General features: G+C 43.2%; 2 protein-coding genes across 3 annotated transcripts in view; both read left to right on the top strand.

Moving 5' to 3' along the window:
• The first annotated feature begins 1,539 nt into the window (after positions 1-1,539).
• Positions 1,540-7,995, top strand: LOC113139863 (uncharacterized). 2 transcript variants are annotated; one of them, XM_026323467.2, is made up of 11 exons: positions 1,540-1,562; positions 2,829-3,541; positions 3,797-4,001; positions 4,790-4,863; positions 4,960-5,003; positions 5,131-5,339; positions 5,755-5,987; positions 6,449-6,571; positions 6,712-6,895; positions 7,017-7,043; positions 7,401-7,995. In XM_026323467.2, the coding sequence occupies exons 2-11, from the start codon at positions 2,888-2,890 to the stop codon at positions 7,667-7,669; spliced, it is 2,022 nt and encodes a 673-aa protein (XP_026179252.1). In that variant the 5' UTR covers positions 1,540-1,562; positions 2,829-2,887; the 3' UTR covers positions 7,670-7,995. The 2 variants fall into 2 exon arrangements, with proteins under 2 accessions (XP_026179252.1, XP_026179251.1); XM_026323466.1 differs by lacking the exon at positions 1,540-1,562 and adding an exon at positions 1,728-1,829.
• A 4,672-nt stretch (positions 7,996-12,667) lies between these two features.
• The window catches only part of wdr18 (WD repeat domain 18), a 31,022-nt gene continuing 28,133 nt past the window's right edge, over positions 12,668-15,556 (top strand). Inside the window, exons 1-3 of the mRNA XM_026323760.2 lie at positions 12,668-12,915; positions 13,892-14,002; positions 14,133-14,266. Of these exons, the coding sequence (XP_026179545.1) occupies positions 12,706-12,915; positions 13,892-14,002; positions 14,133-14,266 (455 nt within the window). The 5' untranslated portion in view covers positions 12,668-12,705. The remainder of the gene's footprint in view (positions 12,916-13,891; positions 14,003-14,132; positions 14,267-15,556) is intronic.

The following is a 15,556-nucleotide window of genomic DNA, read 5'->3' as shown; positions in this document are numbered from 1 at the left end:
GTGGGATTTGTTTATGAAAGATGAAAAGAAACTGCAAGAGTTTAAAGGTAAGAGGCAGAAACTAAGTTCATTTGTATAAAACAAATGTCAAATCAGAGGCTTTAACTGAAACATGACTTGTTTCTGAAAAAGTTAGGACTTTTCTCAGATTTGGGAATCACAGGTAGAAGACTGAATGGGCTCTGCTGAAAACTGAATGTTATTCATAAATTAAATTGCAGGGTTGACAAGTCCACAGCCTGATGCACACTTTCATTTGTTTTACCTTTTGTGAAGCACAGGTTTATCTAATACTTTTTCTGTGGTAAAGGGATTTTGGAGCTCCCCATAACAAATTTAACAGAGGAGTTTAAATGTGCTAAGCCCAGACTGGAGATGGAGGTTGTCAGATTCACCAACAGTCTCAGGGAGGACATGAAACCCAAAGGAGCCAGTTATGCAGGCTCACGCATGCTCACGAGAGGGTGAAAAAGGTTGAAATTAACTTTGAACAGGAATAAGCACAGGGCAGCTAAAGGCAGGGAGAGATTGGGTAGATGTAGGAAGTCATATTCAGGAAAGACCAGATCTTGTCCTGTGGTCAGAAACACAGTAGATGTGCATTTTGTGGCATTTAAGAGGAAGAAGCTCAGATGTACAAAGCTATCTCTGGAGGCAAAGCACCGTAGCTGGGAAGGCAAGGCCCAGTGGACTGTGGTTCTAGAGGGTTGGAAAATCAGACCTCTCTCTGAGTGAATTAGATATCAATGGGTGGAGCCTAAGCCAAAAATGTTATTTTTTCCATTTATCAATTTTAAATTATTCTGTAATTTTAACTATGAATTTACACCAAATTAATTTTAAAAGCTTGTTATTTATATCTCAATATTCAGCCCTTCTTGGCTTTTAAGACTGGACTATTTTTTGTTGCAGTGCATACTATGTCTTGTCTGTTTTAACTGGTAATCTGTGTTTTACAGGACGCTATAGGTTCTTTTTGTTATTTTTGAGAGAAAATCAGAAAAATTAAGAGCAGACTTTATATTGCAACAGCATGAAAGTTCAGTCTAAGTGAATCAAGCCCCTGAGTCATAAAAACTGTCATGTTCCTCAAAGCACATGCTGAGGTATGGAGGGGTTGCAGCATCCTCCACTCAAACTTAATAAACCCTCACCCTAAACATAGTTATGACTCATTTGAGAGCCTCACTCTCACCCCCGAACTGGAAAACTGCTCATAGACGTCCTGGCACAATTCGACTCATCTTTATTAGACATGGTCAGTTTATTTCTAGTAACAGGCTGTGTATCTCAGGCTTCTCAAGACCGTAGTAATCCCATCGTCATGCCTGGTCTTGACCTGGTCCAAGGGAATTGCTGTGGGGATCCCTCCTTGGGTTAACATATCTGGTAGCATTAGTGAGTAGAGGACAGAAAGCAACTTATAAGCATTCAGGTATAAGACAGGTATGGGTTGGAGCGTGGTCTTGACGAAGGGCCCTGAAAATTTATGACGGCCTGGCCTGACACCCCCTCGCTGGGGCCACAGGACAGGATGGTCACCCACTCCAATGTGTTTATTGGTAACTGTCATGTCTGATCCATCTGAATGAACTGATAATTATTAACGATTGACTGTGTTTTTATGATTTGACCTATTCTCACTAAACAGTCACATCTGCTGTTGATTTATCTCAGTGGTCAGGATGGAAAGTCCTCACTGCTAAAAAAAAAAAAAAAAAAAAGAGCCTCAAAACCTCAAACCTCAAAAACCCGCAGCTCAAACAGGACATAAAAAGCAAAACCTGGTTAACAGTTTCACACACATCAGGATGTAACACTTCGATACGGTAAGAAAACAGCTTCATTCACTGTTGACACAGGTTTACGCAGGTTGTTTCATTTGCCTTTTATGAATGTCTTGACTGAAGGGCATGGCGTTTCAATCTGTAGAAATGTGCTGAAACTATCAGTAAATAGTGTAAATATAGAAAAACAATATTTTTTATACACAATATATATAATTATGAACTAGTGCAATAAGAGTGCAAGGATTTGACTATAGCTGTAAGTATATCTTTGACAGTTGAGTGACTCCGTATGTAAGTAACAATACGCCTATACGCATGTAGTGTTATCATTGTACTCATTTGCATATTAACTTTCACACCAGCTTTTATTTTGGAGGATTTAATTATTGCCTACATGCAGAACCTATTTTAGGACATTTTGAACAAACCAAAAAAGTAAGTGTCAACATGTCCAAATGTCAACATGTTGAAAATGTTTTATTCATCATCTTTTATTAGAAGCTTCTACTGTAATTCAGCTGCTGTTATTTGTTCTTTGGAGCTGTTGGACTGGTAACCTGTTTTTCATTTATAAATTGCTGTGGTGACCTGATTATTGATTTATAGATCACTCTGGCAACCCGGTTATTGATTTATAGATCACTGTCTGACTCCAGTCTGAGCTGACTCTGGGACTTTTTTCAGAGCTGAGAGAAACATTTAGGTTTCCTGTGGTTCAGTGCTCATTTAGTGTATGCAGTGACTTATTCATACATACATTCAGTGTATACTTATCAATATTGGTTAAGCAGTTATTTTCAATTAATTTGGTCAATTGACATGTTTTTATCTGTTAAAAAAAACTTCAATCCATAGCAGATCCCTACAGATCACAGCACATTATTTTTTCATTCACGTTCCTATTAAAATGTTTTAGTAATGTATGAATTACTGTAAATTATCTGTTTGGTTTTTTTTTACCTTGTGGATCTTTTCCCATGTTAATGTTTTTTAGGTCTCATGTTAACCCATTAATATTCCCTTCACCTTGTCTTACAGGACCACTGCTTTAGCCTGTCAGTCAAACCCAGAGGTAGAATCTGCAGACACACTTAGTGATGGGTAATATGCTGAAGGTGGTTCAGGACTTTGGTCAGACCATGATCAGACCAATGGGGGTTCAGACCTGGAAAAGTGAACTGGACATGGTGCAGGAGGACTTGCTCGTGCAAGAGCTGTCGGAACTGACGAAGGTGGAACTGTGGAGGGTCCACTGGTGCCTCAGTCAGGATCTACTGCAGAACTTCCCCCCTGTCCCCCCACACTGGCTCTGGTCTGCTGACCCCAGCAGCACTGCTAAAACTATGCTGAGATGTTACAATGAGGAGGGAGCGCTGGTGATGTTGGCTAAGGTTCTGACTGTGATCGGCCGTGACGATCTGGCCTGCCACCTCCACAACACCACTGTCCCGTTGAGTCCCAGAACACCCCCAAAACATGATCCAGATTTTGTGAAACATCAGCGTAGTCGACTGATCAGCAGAATGCAGTGCCCGGACACCATCTTGATTGCTTTGGAGGATTATGGGATCCTGAATACTGCAAACAGGGAGGTTGTCAGCATCTACAGAGTCCGCAGGGACAAAACCAGGGCTCTGGTGGACCTGGTGCTAAAGAAGGGGGATGAAGCCCATGAGGTGTTCTACCAGGCTCTCAGCCAGTCAGAGGCGTTCTTAATGCAGGAGCTCGAAGACAGTTCAATCAGAGACGAGGTCAGTCGTCCACACTGTTGTGAGGTTTAAAGCTGAAAACCAAATGTAAAGCTTTCTAGTCTAAAGACTGTGAGGTCTACAGGCCGAACATAAAGACAAGTCTAAAAACCAATGAAAATGAAACCAATGAAGACCTTCAGCTTCCTATTTATAAAATATAAATGGACTTTTATTTTAGTGTCTCGCTCATAGAAGATTCATCAGCTTGACGTGTGACGTCATTACCATGTCAACTTTCATGTGTTTTTTACCCAGAATTCCTCAGATATTTTGGATGTTCTGGTCTCAGATGAGCTTAAGTCCTTACAGTGGTTGGTCAGTGATCACATGACTAAAGAAAGCCAGCCTCCTATTGGTGGAGAGCAGCTAGATGACACAGAGGGGCTTCTGGGAAAACACTTCGGACCTAAACAGGCGACTGTTGCCCTGAACATCCTGCTGAAGATTGTCCCAGCGCTCAGTACGTCAAACTGTTCTAAGCTAGGCTAACAGTTTTCAGTTCAGTGCTCAGCTAGGCTAACTGCTTCCAGTCCTGGTGCCAAGCTAGGCTAACTGCGTCCAGTACATGTGCTAAGCTAGGCTAATTGCTTCCAATCCTGGTGCTAAGCTAGGCTAACCGCTTCAAGTCCTTGTGCTAAGCTAGGCTAACAGCTTTCAGTTCAGTGCTAAGCTAGGCTAACACCTTTCAATCCTGGTGCTAAGATAGGCTAACACCTTTCAGTCCTAGTGCTAAGCTAGGCTAACAGTTTTCAGTTCAGTGCTCAGCTAGACTAACTGCTTCCAGTCCTGGTGCCAAGCTAGGCTAACTGCTTCCGGTACTTGTGCTAAGCTAGGCTAATTGCTTCCAATCCTGGTGCTAAGCTAGGCTAACCGCTTCTAGTCCTTGTGCTAAGATAGGCTAACAGCTTTCAGTTCAGTGCAAAGCTAGGCTAACAGTTTTCAGTTCAGTGCTCAGCTAGGCTAACTGCTTCCAGTCCTGGTGCCAAGCTAGGCTAACTGCTTCCGGTATTTGTGCTAAGCTAGGCTAATTGCTTCCAATCCTGGTGCTAAGCTAGGCTAACCGCTTCTAGTCCTTGTGCTAAGATAGGCTAACAGCTTTCAGTTCAGTGCTAAGATAGGCTAACACCTTTCAGTCCTGGTGCTAAGCTAGGCTAACCTTCCTATGTATAGAGATGAAATCAGTCAATCAGAATTATTTTTATTAAAAGAGGTGTGGTCAGGTGATGTGATGATGTCATTCTGCTGCAGGTGTCTATCTGGGAGAAAATGCTGTGACATCACAGACCACCTCTGACATCAGAGTGGACACAGACACAGCACAGGTAACAGCCACAACCTGTACGTGTCACTGTGATGTCATGACTGCAGACTGATGATTGGTTGCTCAGGTTTATTCAGCTGCCTGATTATCTGTTTAGGTTGATATCACACCTGAAGTCCATGAGGATGGCAACATGTTCAGGTACCACACTCTTTATTTCTCTGCCTCAGATGGTTCTGTAAAGAACCATAACCGGACAAAATCCAACCAGGCCTGGGCCAGAACATAACCAAAACAGAACCAGTTTACATCGTTGCTTTATCTGTAGGTTGCGTTGCCAGCAGCCCGGTGTGTTCCGCTGCAGTCTGACTGGTCTGCTGTTGGAGGGTTTTGGTGATGTGGTCTATCAGACTGTTCCCTGGGATGTGGACTTTCTATCCTCTAAAGGTCTGAGGCCGGCCGGACCATTGATCAGGTTCACGCTGCTGGCAGGACGTTTCCACCGACTCCACCTGCCACACTGCCAGCTGCTATCAGGTCCGTCACACGGCTCATCCCCCGGCACCATTTTATAACCACTGCCTGCACGACCAGGCGGCAAAAAGATAAATATAAAAATAAAGTTTTATCTCATAACCACTTAGGTCGGATCACACAACCGCCTTAGCCATGACCAAGTGTATGGAAATCTTGAGATTATGGTTCCTTCAGATTTGATTTCCTGCTGAATTAGGTCCTAAATTTATTTGGGGCTTGGGTTTATAGTAACATTAGGGACTTAGATGCTGTTAAATAAACTTGGTAGAACAGGTCAAACTGATAAATCATTGAATAAGATATTTTATTGGCTGTTTAAGAATTTTTGTTGACCAATCAGGAATAAAATTTCAAGCATTTCTTTTTCGTTATTGAGGATTTCTCATTTATTTCTAAATGATTTTTTATTTTGCAGGTGGTAGCCACTTGTCTGTCGCTCACGTCACTGACGACCATGTAGATTTGATCAAACCTGCTCTGGTGACCGATGGTCATGTGATCATCAACATCTCTGGCTTTTCATGTCTTGGTGTGTTGGCGCCTGCACCCTCCAACGGTGCAATTAGCGGCCTGGTGCTGCTCTTCTTTCAGCCGACAGACTCCTCATTGTTTGTCCTGCTGCTGCCCAGGAATGTCTCCATCACCGAGGTAAATACGTCCCACCCACCCAAGCACAGGTAGACAAAGCCCCACCCTGTTATTTGTCTTCACTTGTATAAATGAGGTGAGAAAATAACAGTATAATAACAGTCACTATAACACAGTGCAGTCCAAAAGCACAAACTGATCATCCAGGTGAATGAACAGCTGTGAAACATCCTGAACACAAAGGGGGATTTACTGCAGGACTGTTGGATTAGACTGATTCAGTCTGACACAGGGGTTCCTAATAAACCGACTGGGTCTGACACAGGGGTTCCTAATAAACTGAATGGGTCTGACACAGGGGTTCCTAATAAAGTGGACAGTGAGGGGATAAGTCAGTAGACTGTGATATACGCTGGGAGGCGGCGGACAGATTTTGAAGTGTTTCCCTTTAAATTTACCAAACAACTCGAAGGGTGTCCCTAATTTTCACCTTGTTGATGACCTGAGTATTTGACCTGCAGGTGATCGCTGAGTGGAAGCGACGGAATGGTGCCATATATGTGGAAGTGATACCGGACTGTGAGCTGGTCCCAAATCAGACATACAGACTGAATGGACCGCCAGGCACAGACATCCAGCCAGAGGTAAACTGGACTGACACTTCAGCTGTTGTCCTCAACTTCATTCAGTTTCATTTTAGCTGCTGGTTAACCTCCTTTCACTGTTTTTAGTTTTTCTCCTTCACATTAAACATGAACCTGTTTGCGTTTGTGTTTTCTTTCAGAGGTCAAAGTTCATGAACTTCGCTGACTACAACAACTTCCTGCCGTCCTTTCAGGTGCAGCTGCCACCCAACGTCACGTGTGTGGAGCTACAGCTCATCTATCATGTGACTCCCTTCCCCCTGATTGGATGGCTGCTTAGGTCCACAGAGTGTGTGGTGTGGAGCCAAGTTGTCCAGCTAAGAGGTATGTGAACACTGAATCCAGGTTAACCAGTATGAAACCAGTGTGACCAGTGTGGTATCTGAAGTGGTCTGGGACACATTGAGTCTGTTTGAAGCTGACGTCAGTGTTTGTTCTCATGCAGCTGCAGTGTGTCGCCTCTGCCCTGAAGGTAAGAAAGCATGAACACACCTTCACCTGATGCCAGCCCTTATGGCTGAGTGGATATGCTGGCACAGCACCATACACAGCACAGCGTTTGAATCCCACTGCTGACTGGTTTGATGACAGGATCCTAGACCCAGAGGGCTGGGGGGTGTTGGTACAGTCCTGCTTATTTTCCAACTCATCCTACCCTTCCAGCTTTTGATTGGCTGAACAGACCTGATCCAGGTAATCAGCAGTGGACAGGGCAGGATAGTTGGAAAACAAGCAGGGTTTGTCCCCCCATCCTACAGAATAGATATGAATGTAGTTGGAACCCAGTGTAACCAGTTTAGACGGAGTATGACCAGTTCTGTGGTGTCAGTTTGTGTTTCAGAGTCGGTGAATGTGACCATGCTGCTGCTTGACCTGCTGAACTCTCTCACTGCGGAAGATTTAAAAACCTTCCAGCACTTTTTGAGTCTCTGGTCCGATCCGATTCCCGTGAGCCGGCTGGAGTCAGCAGACAGAACCAGAACTGTGGACCTCATGGTGCAGCAATACCATGCCGAGGGAGCCAAGGCAGTCACTGAGGAGATCCTGAGGAGAATGAACAAGAACCAGCTGGCCGATAGGCTGATGAGGAACTCATAGCTGCGACCACCTGGATGATGTCAGACAGGTGTCAGAAGAATCAGGTTTCTCTGGTCCATCTCAGATTGTGGTTTTTAGTTTGAAACATGGTTTGGGTTGTTCGGACTGAAAAAACATGCATCAGTTTTTATTGTGAAATATTTAATTTCTGCATTTTGTTGTTTCCCTGTTTTATTCCAGTTTCAACTTCCGTAGCAATATTCTTCTTCTATATATTTCTACTATTTATTTTCAGCGTTGCAGTTATTCCTGATCTGTAATTTGTGTGAAAAAACTTTTTTTATATTTGACAGAATTGTGTGATTAAATCTATTGTTGACATTTAATCATTTTTTTTGAATTTGTTTCATTAAAATATTTTTTGAGAGGTCATTTCTGTCAGGCTGTAATCAAGAGAAGAAAAACGTCTTGATCGTGATTTTTATTTTAAACTGTTAGTAAATGATCAGCTTGTATGTTTGTGTCCTTCACAGGTGGAAACTCAGAAACAGGCCAAGTGAAAATGAATCTAAAGGTTGAGTCATGGCAACTGGACTTCTAGTCTTTAGGTTGAAATGTTTCACCATTTATCCGCTACCAGCTTCATCAGTCTGAGAGAAGCTGGTATGGAACCTCCAATTTATTCTCCAGGCTGGTTTGTTCTCTTGACTCAACCTCTAGATAACTTCACCTGGACGACTGAGACAGACAAGTGAAACACAATGAGCGTAGAAAGCTGAAGCTCCAGTCACTGTTTCTGTAATTGACTGAAAATATTAATATATTCCAGAGACATAAATGCTGCAGGGTTAGGGTTAAAACCCTGCACAGGCCAACATCAGCAGATTAGCTGGTTGGTGTTTCAGTCAAAAGTCAAACTAAGCTGATCTGTACATGACCAACAAGCAAAAGCCTCATCAGCCCAGAGCTCTGGATGTCTTTAATTACCGCCCCCCTGAGGCTGAAGAGCAGTATTGCAGTTGCTCTGTGATATATGTGTTTATTTGTATATTTGAGGCAAGGCAGGTTTATTTGTATAGCACAATTCATACTTCAATGTTGTAATTCAAAGTGCTTTACAGAAATAAGGAGTACATAGGCAAGAATTATAATGAAAAACTGTAAAATATTACGGTGGCCGACAAGGGCAAACGCGCTGCAAAACAAAAACACTGCAAAAGAGAAACGCTGCAAAACAGAAACGCTGCAAAAGAGAAACGCTGCAAAACAGAAACGCTGCAAAACAGAAACGCTGCAAAAGAGAAACGCTGCAAAACAAAAACGCTGCAAAAGAGAAACGCTGCAAAACAAAAACGCTGCAAAAGAGAAACGCTGCAAAACAAAAACGCTGCAAAACAGAAACGCTGCAAAACAAAAACGCTGCAAAACAGAAACGCTGCAAAAGAGAGAACACAACGGAAGTGCGCCAGGCCGATAGGGGGACCCCGAACTGAGGGGTGCAATGAACAAAGAACTTTTACAGAGGCGAGAGAGACACATGTAGCGACATAAGTCACGTCTCATTTTGGAGGCTGCGTAATGACGCAGGTTATAGTGTTGAATTGCAAAAGAATTGAATGAGCGACCTCTGATGATTGTTCTCATGTGCTAATATGTGCTAACAATGTTCTGTTACATTTGTTTACTTGATCAAAATGTCATACAACGTCGGGAGACGTGGCGGGGGGCGGGGTGTGTTGCAGGGTGGGAGATCTGAAGGTGCTGTAATGACTATAGGTTGTTGTCTTGTTCAGGGTGTTCTTTGGGGAGTCGGTGGGGTGAGCTAGAGGGAGATGGGTCAGGGAGGAGGGAAGAAGTGTGTGTGGAGGGAAGAGAGGGAGGGTGAGAGAGAGCTGTTCGGTGAGGGGAGTTAGCGTTACTGATGGGCGATACAACAGAATTTGGTATCGATCCGATACCAAGTAACTACAGGGTCAGTATCGACGATACCGATACCTTCTGCACCTTAAAGGAAAATCATTATTGCACAGTGTTGATTAATATCTTTATTGCAATGGCAACATGAATAATGCTCATGAACATAAATACTTGTTTAAATGCTAATAATAAAATGATAATAAATAAATAGCATTTCCCTTCGTAGTGGGTGAAAAATAGCACCACACAATGCTTCTTTTTCTATCTCTCTTCATGCTGCCGTGCCTGTCAGCACTGAGACGGAGGAGGTCCCTCCACGCTGCAGAGTGGAGAGAGTAATACTTCCTTCTGCAGTGCATGACTGGCTCTGGAAAGCTCTGACATCTGATTGGCTGCCATCATCATGTGATACGGAAGACCATTTAAAATACGCTTGGGCTGGTTTTCACACATCCAAAACTCTCAGAAGTGAAAACTAATTGCACGTTTTTTATTAGGAGTGGTATCGAGCGATACTTAAGAAAGTACCGACTCCAAAGTATGGAAGTATCGATTCCAGAGAGTCGATATTCCCATCCCTAGTTAGCGTGGCTACGGCTGAAACAGTAGCCTGTTACCTGTTCTGACTAAAAACTTAATAAAGCAAAGTGACAAAAGAACGTCTGCTGGCTGTGAATTTAGCGGGCATTAGAGTACGTTTTACATTTATTATTTTTTAAACACTTGGCCGTCATGTTTTACAGTATTATAAAAGTACAGTGTTGTAAAAGATGACGGCCAAGTGTTAAGTAACAAATGGAAAACGCACCTTCAGATCTCCCAACCCCCCCACGTTGTATGACATTTTGATCAAGTAAACAAATGTAACAGAACATTGTTAGCACATATTAGCACATGAGAACAATCATCAGAGGTCGCTCATTCAATTCTTTTGCAATTCAACACTATAACCTGCGTCATTACGCAGCCTCCAAAATGAGACGTGACTTATGTCGCTACATGTGTCTCTCTCGCCTCTGTAAAAGTTCTTTGTTCATTGCACCCCTCAGTTCGGGGTCCCCCTATCGGCCTGGCGCACTTCCGTTGTGTTCTCTCTTTTGCAGCGTTTCTCTTTTGCAGCGTTTCTGTTTTGCAGCGTTTCTCTTTTGCAGCGTTTCTGTTTTGCAGCGTTTTTGTTTTGCAGCGTTTCTCTTTTGCAGCGTTTCTGTTTTGCAGCGTTTTTGTTTTGCAGCGTTTCTCTTTTGCAGCGTTTCTGTTTTGCAGCGTTTCTCTTTTGCAGCGTTTTTGTTTTGCAGCGTTTCTGTTTTGCAGCGTTTCTCTTTTGCAGCGTTTCTGTTTTGCAGCGTTTCTCTTTTGCAGCGTTTTTGTTTTGCAGCGCGTTTGCCCTTGTCGGCCACCGTAAAATATAGATTTTGAATATAATAAAGAAATGAACTTAAATTAAAAGAGAATGAGTGCAGATAAAACACTTTATTTATTTATTTACCTAACTATTTTTTACTGTGTTCTACTGTAAAACAGAACACGGACTCTCAAGCTTTAATATATTGTATAGTTTTATTTTCGGTTTAATCTGCCAAAGTTATTTGTGTATTTCCTAAATTGATTTAGATTGATTGCCCTTTGGATTTGTTGATTCCATGTGTCTTTAATGTGGTTCATGTTATTTCTGTGTGCCTAATATACAGCCGTACCTTCTAGTAGTGATGGGACGCTCGAGCCCGTCTGCTCGACACAGTATCGATCTTTTGAACCGGAAGTGTCGCTGAGCAGTGTTTCGATCCCTGCTGCAACATGCCCAATATCACGTGACCGCTGCGAGCGAGGACCCGTTACGTGTCGAGCTGCTTCGCGGAAATTTTGAAGGAGCTGAGCTTCTCAATATGTCAGTATATGTCAAGGCTTTAAAAGTCTGAGTCACTGCTCAAACCGTGGGTTTCTTGAGAGGAGGAGATTGATAGAGGCATTATTATTGTTGACATTTGAATTGTAGTCAGGGAGAGTGTTAGTTTACATTTAGGTTTAGGAATATTTAGTTTAGTTACAAACACTGAATAACACATACACACACACCACACACTTATTCACACACCAGACAGACATAGAAACAGAGTAGGTTTAGTAATAGACAGGTAGGTCAGAGAGTGAGTTGAGGGACTGAAAGTTGTGTGAGATTCTGTGTGTGAAAGGTGATTGACTGAGTGAGCCAGTGAGTGACGCAGTGAGGAAGGGACGTGGTGGAAGAACCAGAGCCAAAAAGAGCATGATCGTACGTCTGGGGGCACTTTGATCTGATTAGCCTCAAAAAAAGGTCAAGTGCCTGATTTGTGCTCAGGAGCTGACATACAGCAGCAACACATCCTCAGTGCTGCGACACCTGCGCTCACATGCCAGCTACATAAGTGCCATGCAAGCAGGTCTTCTCCAAACCTGGAGAGGTAGTGAGCTGCAAAAGGAGCAGATTAAAACCATTAAATTAGATCATTAAATTAGATTAACACTGTAGAAATTATTATTTTTCTAAATAAAAATCTTTGAACCCACACAAATGCCAAAGTCACTGAAATACCCCATTTATAATATAAAAAACAAAGTTGCATAAGCACCAGCATCAAAATACACCAATACAATTTTACTATTACACATAATTGCCTCATCAAGTCTGCCTGTTGTACAAACATCTTTAAATATTGGATTATGCAAAGACAAACACAATGACACACCTTCGACAAAATAACTTTTATTAAAGCCTCAGAGAAAGACAGAATGTGAGATCCATTACAGCCTGAAGCAACGAGGCTGTCAGGACATCCGCTCAGATGCAGTTCTCAAAGACTACCAGCAGATGTCGCTGTCTGATTGTATCAAATGCTTCGAAGCAGTGTGTCGTTTTCAGGGCAGTTGTCTCAAAATGGTTCAGTGCTTCATAAAGCTTCGATTTTCCCATCACTACCTTTTAGTAACACCTGTCTCAGCAGAGGATCATGGGAAATGTGGCTGTTTAATTAATCTAGAATAAAGTTGAAAACTCAACACATAAGAAATCGCACCAAACAGTGGTTTTGTCGATGATCCTATGCCTACATTTCCCACAATGCACGAGGCCCAGGACATGATGTACACCGCTGTCATCAGAGCGCCGGGTACCCGCGTGCGCTTTGTGCCGTGCGAGAGCCAACATGGCGGCTCCTCTGGAGGTGGTGGTGAGCAGCGACTCCGGGTCTCAGCTCTGGAACTGCACCGTGTTCGACCCGCACAGCGGCTCCAGTCTGCTCTCGTACCGCGGAGGGAACAGCTCGGCCCGGACACTCACCGTCCTCCGTGGGGAGTTCCTGTTGTCCGCGCAGCTCGGCAAGAACTTCATCAACGTGTGGGAGATCCAGAGGAAGGTACGAACCGGCTCATCGGGAGACACACAATACACCTGCTGCACCGTCTGCACAGGTGACAGGAGCAGCACATCACCAAACTCAGATGCGCTTTTAAACAAAACACGAGGTTTGTTTCCACCGGGGTTAGTTCGGCCCGTGAGGTGCTCGGAGATCCACCTGTAGGTAAAACTGCTCTGCTGCGCCCTCCATTGCTTTGGTTAAAGAAAGTCTGGGCCACCTGGTGGGAAAACAGTAAAGGCTGAATGTTTACAAGTCCCGTTGGTTGATCTGTAAACAAATTTGTATTTATTGCTGTTAAGGAAACACTGTGTTGTCTAAGTGTTTAAATTAAGGATGTTTTCTCTCTGTAGCTCATTGATCGATCATCCATCCATCATCTGTACCCCCTTAGTCCTAACCAGGGTCCCAGGGATCAGCTGGAGCCTATCCCAGCTCTCTCTGGGTGAAAGGCAGGGGTCCACCCTGGACAGGTCCCCAGTCCATCACAGGGCCACATAGAGACAAACAACCTCACACACTCACACTCACTCCTATGGGCAATTTAGAGTCACCAATCAACCTGACATACATGTTTTTGGACTGTGGGAGGAAACCAGAGGACCTGGAGAAAACCCACACAAGCACAGGGAGAACATGCAGACTCCACACAGAAAGGCCCCTTATGGGTTTCAGACCAGGAACCTTCTTGATGTGAGGCAACAGGGCTAACCACTAATTCACCGTGCCGTCCACTAAAACTGCTGTTTTTGTGTTTTTCTGGTTCCAATGTTCATACAGATGATGGATGGATTAGTGTCCGTGTGATCTCTTGCATTTTTAGTTTACTTTGAACGAAGAACTTCAGCTGCCATTTGTCATAACAATTAACACACTAAACCTGTTTGTGACGTTTCGCTATATTCTGCATATTGCAGGTGATTTTTTTTTCATGTGTGTGTTCTGGTGAAGGATTTCCTTGTGGGTTTTTGTTCAGGACCAGCTGCAGCAGAAGATTGTATGTCCAGGTGTGGTCACCTGTCTGACAGCTTCACCTAATGGATTCTTCCTCGCTGCTGGAGTTGCTGAGGCTGTATACCTGTGGGAGGTGTGTCAACTGAGCTTCTTTTGTGGTTTTATTTGTCATAGTTTTATCATTTGTATTGTTGTGTTGATTCATATGTATTACCTGTCCTGCAAAACAACGCTAACTGAGAGTGTCTCTGTGATTGAATCAGGTGTGCACAGGTAAGCTGCTGTCTGTCCTCAGTCGGCACTATCAGGATGTTACATGTCTGAAGTTCACAGACGACAGCAGCCATTTTGTTTCTGGAGGAAAAGACAACCTGGCTCTGATCTGGAGTCTGTGCAGGTAACCATCACCTGGACACACCTGCAAATCATTGAACAGATCGAATGTGTGAACGAGAACCACGTTAGAACGTGTGAACGAGAACCACATTAGGGAGAACGTGTTAACGAGAACTATCTAGATGTGGAAGAATATCAGGCAGTTGAGCTGTTTAATTTGTGTAAAGTGGAAATGTCCCTCGGCTGTGTTTGCCTTGTGTCCGTGGGTTAGGGTTTGTTGTTGCTGTTGTAGTTCTGCTGGACTCGCTGAAAGTTCTGGGTGGTTTTGTTGTTCGGAGCCATCTCTGTCAGAAGACAGAAAGCTGCAGTGTCCACTGGGGGGAGGTGTGACACAGAAAACAAGTAAAAACACCTGAGCACAGTCGGGCCACAGATGAAATTATTTTTATTCATGCAAATCCACATCAGACTTGAATAAAGAGCGTGACTCTGCCCTGAAGCTTTCTGATGTCAGTTTCTTAGTTTTCACATTCTCATATCAGTAAATGTTTTTCTGTCACAGAAAACTTGGGGTCTTGGGGCTGTCGGGCTGCATCCTGATTGGTGGGTTCAGGCTTCTGTTACAGACACAGCTCGTCCTTCGTGCTTCACAGAGAGTGAGGCTTCCTCCCTCTCTCAGGTGTTTGTGATGTAGTTGATGCCAGTGAGCAGCAGGGGATGATGGGAAATGTGAGCTGAATGTTAAACATGTTTTCAGTTTGACATCTGGCTGCAGCTCAGAAATAAAACATGTTTCAGCTGTTTGATCACATCTTTCACATCTTTCTCTGAGCTCTGGTCTGGTCAGGTTAGGCTAGGAACATATTCACACACGTTATTAAAATTACAGCTCATTTTATTGGACTAACTGTTGTTTTCTTTGCTAAGAGCTTTCAAAAACATACATCTATAAAAATGCCTCAGTTTCATCTGCTGGGTTTTGATGTCTGGTTTTGTCTGAACAGTCCAAAGAGATCCAGTTCACTGCATTAAAACACAGTGAAAGAAAACCTGCTGAGAAATATGGAAGATCAGTTTTTGACTTGAACTTTCATTTAGAGATTTCAAGCTTTTTATGCATATATTTCTCATGTCTTTGAGGCAGGTATTCGCTGAGATTCAGGTTTTGTTGTTATGAGTGTATACAAATTAAACTAGACCCTTTTATAGATTCAAATGATATATTTCTCTTATCGGTACGATCAAAACTGACAGAGTAATATAAGTTTGTTTCTGCGTTATCAGGAGAAGCTGCACATGGGTGTGAATGTGTTTGTCTCTTTATGTGAATCCCACTTACACTAATTATCAG

The sequence above is a fragment of the Mastacembelus armatus genome, chromosome 4 (genome assembly GCF_900324485.2).
Source record: "Mastacembelus armatus chromosome 4, fMasArm1.2, whole genome shotgun sequence".
Taxonomy (NCBI): Eukaryota; Metazoa; Chordata; class Actinopteri; order Synbranchiformes; family Mastacembelidae; genus Mastacembelus; species Mastacembelus armatus.
The sequence above is the reverse complement of the archived record's forward strand: the minus strand, read 5'-3'. Positions and strand labels throughout refer to the sequence as shown.